At 56.9% G+C, this 15,618-nt stretch overlaps 1 protein-coding gene across 6 annotated transcripts in view; it reads left to right on the top strand.

Moving 5' to 3' along the window:
- Positions 1-15,618, top strand: part of KMT2D (lysine methyltransferase 2D) — a 37,331-nt gene that overhangs the window by 13,516 nt on the left and 8,197 nt on the right. For 2 of the 6 annotated variants that reach the window (XM_054696592.1, XM_054696591.1), the window contains exons 19-45: positions 65-112; positions 752-973; positions 1,210-1,329; positions 1,415-1,528; positions 1,747-1,877; positions 1,963-2,110; positions 2,304-2,369; positions 2,549-2,659; positions 2,853-2,999; positions 3,090-3,174; positions 3,392-3,633; positions 3,728-3,801; positions 4,009-4,059; positions 4,165-4,399; positions 5,762-5,961; positions 6,062-6,244; positions 6,321-6,457; positions 6,657-8,575; positions 10,195-10,318; positions 10,458-10,542; positions 10,632-10,698; positions 10,811-11,043; positions 11,142-14,024; positions 14,160-14,300; positions 14,418-14,585; positions 14,744-14,903; positions 15,529-15,604. In XM_054696592.1, the coding sequence (XP_054552567.1) occupies positions 65-112; positions 752-973; positions 1,210-1,329; positions 1,415-1,528; positions 1,747-1,877; positions 1,963-2,110; positions 2,304-2,369; positions 2,549-2,659; positions 2,853-2,999; positions 3,090-3,174; positions 3,392-3,633; positions 3,728-3,801; positions 4,009-4,059; positions 4,165-4,399; positions 5,762-5,961; positions 6,062-6,244; positions 6,321-6,457; positions 6,657-8,575; positions 10,195-10,318; positions 10,458-10,542; positions 10,632-10,698; positions 10,811-11,043; positions 11,142-14,024; positions 14,160-14,300; positions 14,418-14,585; positions 14,744-14,903; positions 15,529-15,604 (8,170 nt within the window). Of the gene's footprint in view, positions 1-64; positions 113-751; positions 974-1,209; positions 1,330-1,414; positions 1,529-1,746; positions 1,878-1,962; positions 2,111-2,303; positions 2,370-2,548; positions 2,660-2,852; positions 3,000-3,089; positions 3,175-3,391; positions 3,634-3,727; positions 3,802-4,008; positions 4,060-4,164; positions 5,962-6,061; positions 6,245-6,320; positions 6,458-6,656; positions 8,576-10,194; positions 10,319-10,457; positions 10,543-10,631; positions 10,699-10,810; positions 11,044-11,141; positions 14,025-14,159; positions 14,301-14,417; positions 14,586-14,743; positions 14,904-15,528; positions 15,605-15,618 lie in introns of all 6 variants that reach the window. The other 4 variants (XM_054696594.1, XM_054696593.1, XM_037514671.2 and 1 more) reach the window with 4 other exon arrangements.

Genomic DNA, 15,618 nt, shown 5'->3' with positions numbered 1-15,618 from the left:
AAGTCAGGGCAAGGGAGCCTTGCTGAGGGACAGGGCTTCAAGCTGCCTTGGTTTGTCTCCACAGCACCTATTGCGCCCCCAGAGTTGGTGCCTATGAAGGTGAAAGAACCAGGTAAGTCACAGAAATTCTGAATGGCAAAGCCAGAAGTGACCTTAGAAAGAATCTAGTCCAGCTCCAACCCCCAATTTCATCTCCTCAATTTCAGAGGAGGAAACTAAGACCCGGGGAGATTGAGTGGCCTGCCCAACGTCACCCTCTAGGTTAGTGGCAAAGTTGTGACTAGAACCAAGGCCTCCAGTTTCCCAGGCACATTTACTTTCACCAGGGAACGTGGCCTCTATACTGCCAGCATCTTGTCCTAGAGAACATAGCTCTTTTTCCTCAGTGAAGGTGCTTAGCCATCTCCTCCATCATAATGTGAGTGCTGCTCCTGGTGTCAGGGGCACTGGTGTGCTGCATTCAGCAAATAGTGGCCCGCTTAGCCACAGACAGCCAGAGAATGTAGTTAGCGGACCTAGAGTTAATCATCAGTCTGATTTCTACACTAGTGGCCTCTGAATCCCCCTAGGTCACTGGGAATTCGGGTCGCAGCTAGCGCCCTTTGGTGGGCTCTCCTGTCCAGCCCTCAGACCCCAGGCTGGATTTTGGTTTCTCTCATACTGTCCCAGCTGGGGACTTAGGCTGAAACTTGGAGTTCTGATTTCCCTGGTACCGCCATCCAGGGATCACATTCTCTTCCCCTTTGTGCAGAGCCTCAGTACTTTCGTTTCGAGGGCGTGTGGCTGACAGAAACTGGCATGGCTGTGCTGCGTAACCTGACCATGTCACCCTTGCATAAGCGGCGTCAGCGGCGAGGACGGCTTGGCCTTCCAGGCGAGGCAGGGCTGGAGGGTCCTGAGCCCTCAGATGCTCTTGGCCCTGATGATAAAAAGGACGGGGACATGGACACTGATGAGCTGCTCAAGGGTGAAGGTCAGGCTGGGAAATCTTCAGGAAGTGCCATGGTGGTGGACGCCTGGGAGGGTCGAGGGTTCTGGGGGGGCCGGGGGCGGGGGCAGCACCGTCACGCCCAGTCACTTTCCAGCTACTGCCAGTCTTGTTCTAATGACTGGTCAGGCAGCCAGCGCTCAGGTGTGGTTGACAGCATGGCAGGGTGGAAATGACCCACGCCTCTGATTTGCTTCCTCTTATTCCTGTTACACGCACAGGCGGTGTGGAGCACATGGAATGTGAAATCAAACTGGAGGGCCCTGTCAGCCCTGACGTGGAACCTGGCAAGGAGGAGACTGAGGAGAGCAAGAAACGCAAACGCAAGCCCTACCGGCCTGGTGAGGCCCTGGGGTGAGGGGTCAGGCGTGAGGGCAGCTCCGCAGTCGCCAGCAGCGTCTCAGCCTCGGCTCTGCTTCTTCACAGGCATTGGTGGTTTTATGGTGCGACAGCGGAAATCCCACACACGTGTGAAAAAGGGGCCTGCTGCACAGGCGGAGGTGTTGAGTGGGGATGGGCAGCCCGACGAGGGTGAGACGGGTGAGGGCACCAGTGGGGCCGGGGGGGGTGCGGTGGGATCACAGGATCTCTGGGTGCTGCCAGGGTGGGTTGGGGTCAGGGGAAGCTCCCTGAAAGGGCCAAGAGCGTGATGGGCCCAGCTGGTGTGGGAAGGAGAGCTGACAAAATACCCCCAGGCGGAGTTGGGAGCAGCATGCCATGTTTCCTGGAGCACCTGACATCTCCAGTTCTGTCCCCAGTGATGCCTGCTGACCTGCCTGCAGAAAGCTCCGTGGACCAGAGCTTAGCCGACGGGGATGAGAAAAAGAAGCAGCAGCGGCGAGGACGCAAGAAGAGCAAACTAGAGGACATGTTCCCTGCTTACTTGCAGGTCGGCCTTTGTCTCTGAGGGGTGAAGGGCAGTGTCTGTCCTATAGGGCATGAAGAAGCCTGTTTCTCCCTGACTTCTCCCACAGGAGGCCTTCTTTGGGAAGGAGCTGTTGGACCTGAGCCGGAAGGCCCTTTTTGCAGTTGGAGTGGGCCGGCCAAGCTTTGGACTAGGAACCCCAAAAGCCAAGGGAGATGGAGGCTCAGATAGGAAGGAGCTTCCCACCTCACAGAAAGGTCAGTCATACGAGAAGGGGCCAGTCTGATGGGGTTCAGCTTCGCTCTGTGCTTAGGAGCTGGCAAGAGAATTTGGGGAAGAATGGTTGGTGTGTAGGCGTTGAGGCCAAGGGTCTGGCCTTTGCACTGGGAACCCATTCGGGGCCTCAAGTGTAAGACATTTCTGACTGGAGTGGGGAACTATTGCTTGTAGGAGATGATGGCCCAGATGTTGCAGATGAAGAATCCCGCGGCCCAGAGGGCAAAGCTGATACACCAGGTGAGCGCTGCTGAGAAGGCTGGGTCCGATTTTGGTTTTGCCCCTGTCGTCCTGTTTCGCACCTGAGCACCCTTAGGGCTAGAGGCTGGAAACTATTCTGTGTCCTCCAGAGTTCAGGGTGGCCAGTGGTGGTACCTCCATACTGACCTTGACTGATGGGTTTCTCCTGGCAATTGCAGGACCTGAGGATGGGGGCGTAAAGGCATCCCCTGTGCCCAGTGACCCTGAGAAACCAGGCACCCCAGGTGAAGGGATGCTTAGCTCTGACTTAGACAGGATTCCCACAGAAGGTGAGGCTGTGACCCACACTCTGCATGCTAAAGGGCCCTCTGTGGAAGAGGAAGTTCCTGTCTGTGGGACTTGTGTACAGTTACTCTGGTGGGGAGTCTGTAGTATCTTCCCTGGTCATGACCATTTATCGACCTTGGTGCCCCTTCAGTTCTCTGGTCTCCCTCAGTAGCATTCTTTATCAATCCACCACAGAACTGCCCAAGATGGAATCCAAGGACCTGCAGCAGCTCTTCAAGGATGTTCTGGGTTCTGAACGAGAGCAGCATCTAGGCTGTGGGACCCCTGGCCTAGATGGCAGCCGTACACCCCTGCAGAGGCCCTTTCTTCAAGGTGATACAGGTGGGAGTGGCTTGAAGACTGGGTGGATAGAGGGAGCCAAGCTTGGTCCCAGGAAAGGCCATTTCCTCCTCTCCTCTGTGTGTCTTATAGGTGGACTCCCTTTGGGCAGTCTCCCCTCTGGCAGCCCAATGGACTCCTACCCGGGCCTCTGCCAGTCCCCATTCCTGGATTCAAGGTTGGTATCCACTCTTAGCCTCCCTGGGGAGTCCCCATGGCCACTTCCCTTTTATTGGGGCCATGCAGAGGGGAGGGAGGGAACCTTGGACTTCTCCCTTGTTCTCCCTTCTTGTGGCCTTCGGTTAGGTCAGGGCAGTGTCCTGGGGTCTCTGCAGTTTGTCTGGGGTGGGACTTGGCATCCCTGCCCCCTGTGACTCTCTGCCCCTGCGCCCCAGGGAGCGCGGGGGCTTCTTTAGCCCGGAACCCGGTGAGCCAGACAGCCCCTGGACAGGCTCTGGAGGCACCACGCCCTCCACTCCCACCACCCCCACCACAGAGGGTGAGGGCGACGGGCTCTCCTATAACCAGAGGAGTCTTCAACGCTGGGAGAAGGATGAAGAGTTGGGCCAGCTCTCCACCATCTCACCTGTGCTCTATGCCAACATTAACTTCCCCAATCTCAAGCAAGATTACCCAGGTACTGGGGGGATGAGGGGAAGGGAGACAATCTGCTAACATGGTGGGTGCAGGGGTCCCCAAGTCTCTTCTGACACAGTCCCTCTGCCCTCCAGACTGGTCTAGCCGTTGCAAACAAATCATGAAACTCTGGAGAAAGGTTCCAGCTGCTGACAAAGCCCCCTACTTGGTGAGATAGAGGGGAGCTGGGTCGTGTGGGAACAAAGGGGGATTGTCCTTGGGAAGTTCACCTCGGTTTTTCCCATTCCCCACTCCTAAAGCAGCCTGGGCCAGAAGGGATCAGCTTCTGGGTAGGGACTGTGAGTGACATTGTGAGGGATGAAGGCTCGGCTTGGGACTGAGCCCTAGCCCTAAGGCTGTGTCCTGTGTTCCTCAGCAAAAGGCCAAAGATAACCGGGCAGCTCACCGCATCAACAAGGTGCAAAAGGTGATTGGGGTCCCACTGTGGTGGGTGGCTTCATTCAGGGAGGGGGTGGGAGTGCAGGGCCCGCCCGCAGCAGCCTGACTGCTCTGTGCCTGGTCTCCCCCGTAGCAGGCTGAGAGCCAGATCAACAAGCAGACCAAGGTGGGCGACGTGGCCCGTAAGACTGACCGACCAGCCCTCCATCTCCGCATTCCCCCCCAGCCAGGGGCACTGGGCAGTCCGCCCCCTGCTGCCGCCCCCACCATTTTCATTGGCAGCCCCACTACCCCCGCCGGCTTGTCTACCTCTGCGGATGGGTTCCTGAAGCCGCCGGCGGGCACCGTGCCCGGCCCCGACTCGCCCGGTGAGCTCTTCCTCAAGCTCCCACCCCAGGTGCCCGCCCAAGTGCCTTCGCAGGATCCCTTTGGACTGACCCCCGCGTACGCTCTGGAGCCCCGCTTCCCCTCGGCACCCCCCTCCTACCCTCCCTATCCTAGTCCGACCGGGGCCCCCTCGCAGCCCCAAGCGCTGGGCACCTCATCTCGTCCTGGGACTGGCCACCCAGGGGAATTCCACACTACTCCCCCTGGCACCCCCCGACACCAGCCCTCCACGCCTGACCCCTTCCTCAAACCCCGCTGCCCCTCGCTGGACAACCTGGCAGTGCCTGAGAACACAGGGGGAGGGGGAGGCAAGGCTCCTGAGCCCTTGCTCTCGCCCCCGCCTTTCGGGGAGTCTCGCAAGGCCCTAGATGTGAAAAAGGAAGAGCTTGGGGCCTCCTCTCCTAGCTATGGTCCCCCAAACCTGGGCTTTGTTGACTCGCCTTCCTCAGGCCCCCACCTGGGTGGCCTGGAGCTAAAGGCACCTGATGTCTTCAAAGCCCCGATGACCCCTCGGGCATCTCAGGTAGAGCCCCAGAGCCCGGGCTTAGGCCTAAGGCCCCAGGAGCCGCCCCCCGCCCAGGCTTTGGCCCCTTCTCCCCCCAGCCACTCAGATATTTTTCGCCCTGACCCCTATGCCCAGCCCCCACTGACCCCTCGGCCCCAGCCCCCACCCCCTGAGAGCTGCTGTTCACTGCCCCCTCGCTCACTGCCTTCCGACCCTTTCTCCCGAGTGCCTGCCAGCCCCCAGTCCCAGTCGAGCTCCCAGTCCCCGTTGACACCCCGTCCTCTGTCTGCTGAAGCTTTTTGCCCATCCCCTGTTACCCCTCGTTTCCAGTCCCCTGACCCGTACTCCCGCCCACCCTCACGCCCTCAGTCCCGTGACCCATTTGCTCCATTGCATAAGCCACCCCGACCCCAGCCCCCTGAAGTTGCCTTCAAGGCTGGACCGCTAGCCCACACTCCGCTGGGGGCTGGGGGCTTCCCAGCAGCCCTGCCCTCGGGGCCGGCAGGTGAACTCCATGCCAAGGTCCCAAGTGGGCAGCCCCCTAATTTTGCCCGGTCCCCTGGAACAGGTGCATTTGTGGGCACCCCGTCTCCTATGCGTTTCACTTTCCCTCAGGCAGTAGGGGAATCTTCCCTAAAGCCCCCAGTCCCCCAGTCTGGTCTCCCTCCACCCCATGGGATCAACAGCCATTTTGGGCCTGGCCCTACTTTGGGCAAGCCTCAAAGCACAAACTACGCAGTAGCCACAGGGAACTTCCACCCACTGGGCAGCCCCCTGGGACCTAGCAGTGGGTCCACAGGAGAGGGCTATAGGCTGTCCCCACTACGACCCCCATCAGTCCTACCACCTGCACCCGATGGATCCCTCCCCTACCTGTCCCATGGAGCCTCACAGCGGGCAGGCATCACCTCTCCAGTCGATAAGCGAGAAGATTCAGGGACTGGAATGGGCAGTTCTTTGGCGGCACCTGAGCTTCCAGGTACCCAAGACCCAGGCATGTCCAGCCTCAGCCAGACAGAGCTGGAGAAGCAGCGTCAGGTAAGTTAACATCCTAGCACTGAGCTCCCGTATATGAGCTGTCCTGCGCCAACGTTGTAATCGGAGGAGGATGGATTCACCCTCTTTGTTGTCCGTGCAGCGCCAGCGGCTGCGGGAGCTGCTGATTCGACAGCAGATCCAGCGCAACACCCTGCGGCAGGAGAAGGAAACAGCTGCAGCAGCTGTGGGAGCAGTGGGGCCCCCGAGCAACTGGGGCGCTGAACCTGGTAGCCCTGCCTTTGAGCAGCTGAGTCGAGGCCAGGCCCCCTTCGCTGGGACCCAGGTGGGTAGAGTGGCAAGGGGTGGTGCTGGGTCTGATACGGAGAGTGGTCCCATTCACCTACTTCTCTCTCTCCCAGGACAAGAGTAACCTTGTGGGACTGCCCCCAAGCAAACTGGGTGGCCCCATCCTAGGGCCTGGGGCTTTCCCTAGTGATGACCGACTCTCCCGGCCGCCTCCACCAGCCACCCCTTCCTCTTTGGATGTGAATAGTCGGTGAGGCTCTAGGAGGTTCCATGGGGGGTACGCCAAAGGCACAGATTGTACTGCTGTTGTGTGCTGCCTCTGATTTTCTGTCGCTAATTCTTGTCCAGTGTCATTCAGTTTCCCCACCCTCACCATCATTAACTATCCTGCTCACTGCCCTAAGCCCAGGCTCTAATTTCATCTTACTAACTTCTGCATATTCTTCCAGGCAAATGGTGGGAGGTTCCCAAGCCTTCTATCAGCGAGCACCCTATCCTGGGCCCCTGCCCTTACAGCAGCAGCAGCAGCAGCAGCAGCAGCAGCAGCAGCAGCAGCAGCAGCAGCAGCAGCAGCAGCAGCTGTGGCAGCAGCAGCAACAGCAACAGGCAACAGCAGCAACCTCCATGAGACTTGCCATGCCTGCTCGCTTTCCACCAACTTCTGGGCCTGAACTTGGCCGCCAGGCCCTAGCCTCCCCTTTGGCAGGAATTCCCACTCGCCTGTCTGGCCCTGGTGAGCCAGTGCCTGGTCCGGCTGGTCCTGCCCAGTTCATTGAGTTGAGGCACAATGTACAGAAAGGACTGGGACCTGGAGGGGCTCCGTTTCCTGGTCAGGGGCTCCCTCAGCGGCCCCGTTTTTACCCTGTTAGTGAGGACTCCCACCGACTGGCTCCTGAAGGTCTTCGCGGACTGGTCGTGGCAGGTCTTCCCCCACAGAAGCCCTCAGCCCCGCCAGCCCCTGAGTTGAACAATAGCCTCCATCCACCACCCCACACCAAGGGTCCCACCCTGCCCACTGGCTTGGAGCTGGTCAGCCGGCCCCCCTCAAGCACTGAGCTTGGCCGCCCCCCTCCTCTGGCCCTGGAGGCTGGGAAATTACCTTGTGAGGATCCTGAACTGGACGATGATTTTGACGCCCACAAGGCCTTAGAGGATGACGAGGAGCTTGCTCACCTGGGCCTGGGTGTGGATGTCGCCAAGGGAGATGATGAGCTGGGCACCCTGGAAAACCTGGAGACCAATGACCCTCACCTCGATGACCTCCTCAATGGGGATGAGTTTGACCTGCTGGCCTATACTGACCCTGAGCTGGACACTGGGGATAAGAAAGACATCTTCAATGAGCATCTGAGACTGGTGGAGTCAGCCAATGAAAAGGCTGAGCGGGAGGCCCTGCTGCGGGGTGTGGAGCCAGGACCCTTGGTCCCTGAGGAGCGCCCTCCCCCTGCTGCTGATAACTCTGAGCCCCGGCTGGCATCGGTCCTTCCTGAGGTGAAGCCCAAGGTGGAGGAGAGTGGGCGCCACCCTTCCCCTTGCCAATTCACCATTACCACCCCCAAAATGGAGGCAGCACCAGCCGCCACTTCCCTAGGTCTGACACTGAAACCAGGACAGACTGTGATGGGCAGCCGGGACACCCGGATGGGCCCGGGACCCTTTTCTAGCAGTGGGCACACAGCTGAGAAGGGCCCCTTTGGGGCCACAGGAGGACCACCAGCTCACCTGCTGACCCCCAGCCCATTGAGTGGCCCAGGAGGATCCTCCTTACTGGAAAAGTTTGAGCTAGAGAGTGGAACCCTCACCTTGCCCAGTGGACATACAGCACCTGGGGATGAGCTGGACAAGATGGAGAGCTCACTGGTAGCCAGTGAGTTACCCCTGCTTATCGAGGACCTGCTGGAACATGAGAAGAAGGAGCTGCAGAAGAAGCAGCAGCTTTCGGCACAGCTGCAGCCTACCCAGCAGCAGCAGCAGCAACAGCAGCATTCCCTATTGTCCACACCTGGTCCTGCCCAGGTCATGACTTTGCCCCATGAGGGTTCTTCTCCCAGTTTGGTTGGGCCCCAACAGCAACTTGCCCTGGGACTCGGAGGTTCTCGACAGCCAGGCTTGACGCAGCCACTGATGCCCAACCAGCCATCAGCTCATGCCCTCCAGCAGCGCCTGGCCCCATCCATGGCCATGGTGTCCAATCAAGGACACATGCTGAGTGGGCAGCATGGAGGGCAGGCAGGCTTAGTGGCCCAGCAGAGCTCACAGCCAGTCCTGGCACAGAAGCCCATGGGTGCCATGCCACCTTCCATGTGCATGAAACCCCAGCAACTGGCAATGCAACAGCAACTGGCCAACAGCTTTTTCCCAGATACAGGTAATCTCAGCAGGGAGCACTGGCTTAGTTACTCAGGAGTGGTCACTACTACCACCAAATTGGCACTGAAGCTACAGACCTAAAATAATCCCTAGTTTCGGGAGATGGGACACAAAGAACCTTGTAACCACTATGCTAGTGGTATAGGCGGAAGCACTGCAGCTTTCAAAAAGGGAGGAACCAGTTCCCAGCATAGCTGGCATTGAGATAGTTGACTGAATGAATGGGCTGAGTGTGTGAAATCTAATTAGCAAAGACCTAGGAGCTGTGGTGAAGCTGACAGTTTAGGACTTGGAGAGAAGCGGTGCAAGAAGCAGACCAGGTAGATGAAGTGACTTGTGGGCCTGTCATCAGCAGGAAAATACTTGGGGACAGTGAAGTAGATAGGCTGGAGGATACTTTGTTGCAGGGGAGTAGAGTGAATGGGCATGCCATAATTTTGGAGAAGAAGGAGAGCCATACTGAGTAAGGTCTGGCCTAGCATTTATTACAATAGCGTTTATATATAAATTATAGTATTTATTGAGTGATTACTGTTTGCCAAGCAGTGTGCCTGGCACTTTACATTTATTGTCTAATCATCCCAACAAACTCATTAAATCAGTACTGCTATGATCTTTGATTTTAGAAAAGGAAACTGAGACACGGAAGATAAGGATCTTGTCCAAGAATACACAACTAACACCTAGTTTGCACCCTGGTCCTCTGATCCTCTTAACTGTTTTACTTCCTCAAAATACCAGGAGAGGGAGTTTGGTTAGTCTGTTTGTTCATTTATTTATCTGTGTATTTATTTATTTGGCAAAGTACCACTTTCTTATATCTATATTAATTTTTTGATAGCATAGGATTTTTCCCCTCAGGTGTGGTCACCATAGCTCTCCTCCCACCAAGCACCCCTAGTCCTCTCTGCTCTAGAGCATAGTCCATTATGCTCTTCCTCTCCCCCACCCCATTGGTCCCTCCTGCTCCCCTCCTAGAAGCCTCAAATCTTTGTTAATCCTTTCAAAAACAGGGAGTCAGTAAACTTCTGAGAAGTGGAGCAATGTTCAGTGTATACAACTTCAGGAAGATTTACCTTTTTTTTGGTGATTACTTCTCCTTTTGTAACCAGCATCTTGGGCAGGCAGGAAAGTCCGCTGTAGGTGATGCTCAGCCCTGGCATCTCAGGTTGTGTCAGAGTGCCCACATTTTGGGTTCTTGGGAGGTACCAGTTACCCTAAGAACATTACTTCTGAAGAAAGCTTTCTAGGTCATAATGTATACTCATATTTTTGTACGTTTGACCCTCTTGATAGCTCCATGAGGTAGGCAGAGTAGGGGTCATGATCTCTATCAAATAGAGGAGTAAACCGAAACCCAGAAGTGAAATGACATGGATATATTGGCTCAACAAATACTGAATACCTTTCCTGGTACGTGCAAGTGGAAATGGGGCCACATACCCTGTGAATGGTAGAGCTGAGTCACACCCCAAGCTGCCCGGTTCCTAGTCCAGTGGTCTTGCCACTGTGCCATGCCATCATTCTGCTCGCCTGGTGGAAGTCAAGGTATGGGAAGGAACAGCAAATCGAGAATTGATCCAATGCCCACTTGCTCACTTGACTTTCCTTCCCCAGACCTAGACAAATTTGCTGCAGAAGATATCATTGATCCCATTGCCAAGGCCAAGATGGTGGCTTTGAAAGGCATCAAGAAGGTGATGGCTCAGGGCAGTATTGGAGTGGCACCTGGTATGAACAGGTAAGACTTGGGGGCTGGAGGGATGGCCCTTTGTTTTCCCAGTCCCTCCCCTTCTTGTCCCCCTCTCTATTTGTCCTTCCTCTTTGCCATTCACCTTTCCCCACCACCAATATATTCTCTCTGCTTTGGTGGACTGCAGGCAGCAAGTGTCCCTCCTAGCCCAGAGACTCTCAGGAGGCCCTGGTGGTGATCTGCAGAACCATGTGGCAGCTGGGAGTGGCCAGGTAAGGAATGAAGTATCCCATGCCATCGGGCCACCTTCCTTAGGACCTGGTGTGGGACAGTGACCCTCTAACAGTCACTCTTATTGCAGGAACGGAATGCTGGTGACCCCTCCCAGCCTCGTCCCAATCCACCCACTTTTGCCCAGGGGGTGATCAGTGAGTATGGGAAAGGGAAGATTGTGCAGGAAGTGGCTTGAAGCATTTGGAGGAAGAGGGGTCGGGATCACCATTTTGTTGGCCTGATCTGACAGCCCGCTTCCTTTCCCAGATGAGACTGACCAGCGGCAGTACGAAGAGTGGCTGTTCCATACCCAGCAGCTCTTACAGATGCAGCTAAAGGTGCTAGAGGAACAGATTGGTGTGCACCGCAAGTCCCGGAAAGCTCTGTGTGCCAAGCAGCGCACTGCCAAAAAGGCTGGCCGTGAGTTTCCAGAGGCTGATGCTGAAAAGCTCAAGCTGGTTACGGAACAGCAGAGCAAGATCCAGAAACAGCTGGATCAGGTGGGGAAAGTAAACTTGAGCCTAGCAACCAGGAACCTGGGAAGAGGGATGACATGGGTGGGCAGGCTCTGGGTTGACCTCCCTGAACCTCCTATTAGGTCCGGAAGCAGCAGAAGGAGCATACTAATCTCATGGCAGAATATCGGAATAAGCAGCAGCAGCAACAGCAGCAGCAGCAGCAACAGCAACAGCAGCAGCAGCAGCAGCAACAGCAGCAGCACTCAGCCGTGCTGGCTCTTAGTCCTTCACAGAGTCCCCGGCTACTCACCAAACTCCCTGGTCAGCTGCTCCCTGGCCATGGGCTGCAGCCACCACAAGGACCCCCGGGTGGGCAAGCTGGAGGTCTTCGCCTGCCTCCAGGGGGCATGGCATTACCTGGACAGCCTGGTGGCCCCTTCCTCAACACAACCCTGGCCCAACAGCAGCAACAGCAACATTCTGGTGGGGCTGGAGCCCTCGCCGGCCCCTCAGGGGGCTTTTTTCCTGGCAATCTTGCTCTTCGAGGCCTAGGACCTGATTCGAGGCTTTTACAGGAAAGGCAGCTGCAGCTGCAACAGCAGCGGATGCAACTGGCCCAGAAACTGCAGCAGCAGCAGCAGCAACAGCAGCAGCAGCACCTCCTAGGACAGGTGGCAATCCAGCAGCAGCAGCAGCAGCAGCAGCAGCAGCAGAGTTTGGGAATACAGGCAAACCAGGCTCTGGGTCCTAAGTCCCAGGGGCTTCTGCCTCCTAGCAGCCATCAGGGCCTTTTAGTTCAGCAGCTATCTCCACAACCACCCCAGGCATCCCAGGGCATGCTGGGCCCCGCTCAGGTGGCAGTGTTGCAGCAGCAGCAGCAGCAGCAACAACAACACCCTGGAGCTTTGGGCCCCCAGGGCCCTCACAGACAGGTGCTTCTGACCCAGCCCCGGGTGCTGAGTTCCCCCCAGGTGGCACCGCAGGGTCACGGCCTTATGGGACACCGACTGGTCACAGCCCAGCAGCAGCAGCAGCAGCAGCAACAGCAGCACCAACAACAGGGATCTGTGGCAGGACTTTCTCATCTTCAGCAGGGTCTGATGCCACACAGTGGGCAGCCCAAACTGGGCACTCAACCCATTGGCTCCTTACAACAGCAACAGCTTCAACAGCAACAGCAGCAGCAACAGCAACAGCAACAATTACAGCAGCAACAATTACAGCAGCAACAACAACAGTTTCAACAGCAACATCAGCTTCAACAACAGCAGCTGCAGCAGCAGCAGCAGCAGCAACTGCAGCAGCAGCAGCAACTGCAGCAACAGCAACAACTTCAGCAGCAGCAACAGCAGTTTCAGCAGCAGCAGCAGCAGCAGCAGCAGCAGCAGCAGCAGCAACAGCAGCAGCAGCAGCAGCAGATGGGTCTCTTGAGCCAGAGTCGAACTTTACTGTCTCCTCAGCAACCGCAGCAGCAGGTAACGCTTGGCCCCAGCATGCCAGCCAAGCCTCTCCAACACTTTTCTAGCCCTGGAACCTTGGGTCCAACCCTTCTCCTAACTGGCAAGGAACAAAGCATTGTAGAGACAACTCTTCCTCCAGAGGTCACTGAGGGGCCCTCCACTCATCAGGGAGGGCCCTTAGCAATGGGGACTATGACTGAGCCAGTGGCTGCTGAATCAGGAGAGGTAAAGCCCTCACTCTCTTCGGACTCTCAACTCCTGCTTATCCAACCCCCGGCCCAGCCTCAGCCCAACCCTGTGCAGCTGCAACCACCCCTGAGGCTCCCAGGACAGCAGCCTCAAGTTAACCTAATCCACACAGCAGGTATGGGAAATCATGGGCAGCCAGGCAGTGGATCATCTTCTGAGGTCTCATCTGTGCCTCACCTGCTCACCCAGTCCTCTGTTTCCTTGGGGGAGCAGCCTGCGTCCATGACTCAGAACCTTCTGGGCTCACAACAGACCCTTGGACTAGAACGGCCCATGCAAAATAACGTAGGGCCACAGCCTGCCAAACCAGGACCTGTTGCGTCGTCTGGGCAGGGCTTGCCTGGGCCTGCAGTCATGCCCACAGTGGGTCAGCTTCGAGCACAACTCCAAGGAGTCCTGGCCAAAAATCCGCAGCTACGGCACTTGAGCCCTCAGCAGCAGCAGCAGCTACAGGCACTCCTCATGCAGCGGCAGCTACAGCAGAGTCAGGCAGTACGCCAGACTCCACCCTACCAGGAGCCTGGGACCCAGCCCTCTCCCCTCCAGGGGCTTCTCGGCCGCCAGCCCCAACTTGGGGCCTTCCCTGGATCCCAGACAGGCCCCCTCCAAGAGCTAGGGGCAGGGCTTCGACCTCAGGGCCCACCCCGGCTCCCCGCCCCACAAGGAGCCTTATCCACAGGACCAGTCCTTGGCCCTGTCCATCCCACACCTCCACCATCCAGCCCCCAAGAGCCAAAGAAATCCTCACAATTATCTTCCCCCAGCTCCCAGCTTCCCTCTGAGGCCCAGCTCACCCCTACCCAGCCAGGAACCCCCAAACCCCAGGGGCCACCCTTGGAGCTGCCTCCTGGAAGGGTCTCGCCTGCTGCCGTCCAGCTTGCAGATGCCTTCTTTGGCAAGGGAGTAGGACCTTGGGACTCCCCAGACAACCTAGTGGAAGCCCAGAAGCCGGAGCAGAGCAGCCTGGTGCCTGGGCATCTGGAGCAGATGAATGGACAGGTGGTGCCTGAGTCACCCCATCTCAGCATCAAACAAGAGCCTCGGGAAGAATCATGTGCCCTGGGAACCCAGACTATGAAGAGGGAAGCGAATGGAGAGCCAGTAGGGGTGCCAGGTACCAGCAACCACCTCCTGCTGGCAGGCCCCCGCTCAGAGGCTGGGCATCTGCTCTTGCAGAAGCTTCTACGGGCAAAGAATGTGCAACTCAGCACTGGGCGGGGGCCTGAGGGGCTGCGAACTGAGATCAACGGGCACATTGACAGCAAGCTGGCTGGGCTGGAACAGAAACTACAGGGTACCCCCAGCAATAAGGAGGTGAGTATTCTAGATTGAGTGGAGCAGATAGAGGGGCCTGGAGCCCATGGACAGAGTGAGCACTTCTGGGTCAAACAGAAGAGGCAAGGGCTCTGAGGACGACCACAGCCTTCACTGTGGGTTTCTCTGGTTTAGGATATAGCAGCAAGGAAGCCTTTAACACCGAAGCCAAAGAGGGTACAGAAGGCGAGCGACAGGTTGGTGAGCTCTCGAAAGAAGCTGCGGAAGGAGGACGGGGTCAGGGCCAGCGAGGCCTTGCTGAAACAACTGAAACAGGTAAGCCCCCCAGGAGCTATTCCCCTGGTCCCATCTCAGGATAGGGAGGCACCCTGGCCCCCACTGTGCGGTGGCACATGCTGCACTTTGTCAACCTTGTCATCTTGCCCCTTTTAGGAGCTGTCCTTGCTGCCCCTGACGGAGCCTACCATCACCGCCAATTTTAGCCTCTTTGCTCCCTTTGGCAGTGGCAGCCCAATCAATGGGCAGTGCCAGCTGAGGGGGGCCTTTGGAAGCGGCGCGCTGCCCACTGGCCCTGACTACTATTCCCAACTGCTTACCAAGGTCAGGAAAATGGCAATACTTTGGGGGGATAATAAAGTTCTTGGGAAGGTGGGGGTGGGAATAGGAGATTTGAGGGAATTGCTGATGTACTGTGGGGCCTGGAAATTATGTCAGTCTCCCTATGCCATCTTGCACACAACACCCCACCCCACCCCCAGAATAACCTGAGTAACCCGCCGACACCACCCTCGTCGCTGCCCCCCACCCCACCCCCATCGGTGCAGCAGAAGATGGTCAATGGTGTCACTCCATCTGAAGAGCTGGGGGAGCAGCCCAAGGGCGCCGCCTCTGCCCAGGAGACCGAAGGGACACTGAGAGGTATGTGAAGAGCAGAGTGACCCTCTCCAACCCTAGGATTTGGGGGTGGGGGTCAAAGCCAGTTGGTGTGCCTTGGCACAGTTTCAGAGAAGAGTAGGTGGCATGTTGCCCCTTGTGTATGCATGATAGGATGCCTGAGATAAGAAGCCCCTCTTTTGACCCACTTATTGGAGATAAGGATAGACTTCTGGTATCTAGAGCAAGGGCAATGATGAGGTGGGGGCAGGGCGAGTATAAATTAAGTTTTGCTTATAAGGAGCACCCAGCTTTAGTGGTTATGGAATTACAGTCAGATGAGGATTTGAATGCTGGCTCCTGCGTTGGTTTAGCTGTGTTACTGTGGCCAAGCAGTGGATTGACTGGTGTGAACCTCAACTTCCCCACTGTAAAAATAGGTATTTTAATATTCAACCTAATAAATAACAAGTGTACCTAGAGTCTGGGGCTGGCACATTAGGAAAGCTCAATAAATGAAACCTATTTGCCCCAAACTGGCAGGGCAGTAGCAGGTGGTAAGTTGTCCTCGTGCCTGTTCTAGATTTTGGAGGCCTGAAATGTGAGGGGACAGCACTGCCAGGTCTGTCTACCCTCAACCCAACTTTTCTTCTCCTTACCTATCCCTCAGATGCTTCAGAGGTGAAGAGTCTAGACCTGCTGGCCGCCTTGCCTACGCCCCCTCACAATCAGACTGAGGATGTCAGGTGAGGACGGGAGG

The sequence above is a fragment of the Talpa occidentalis genome, unplaced genomic scaffold (assembly GCF_014898055.3).
Source record: "Talpa occidentalis isolate TD23 unplaced genomic scaffold, MPIMG_talOcc4v2.1 talOcc4.16, whole genome shotgun sequence".
Lineage (NCBI taxonomy): Eukaryota > Metazoa > Chordata > Mammalia > Eulipotyphla > Talpidae > Talpa > Talpa occidentalis.
Note: the sequence above shows the minus strand (reverse complement) of the source record. Positions and strands in the feature narration are given on the sequence as shown.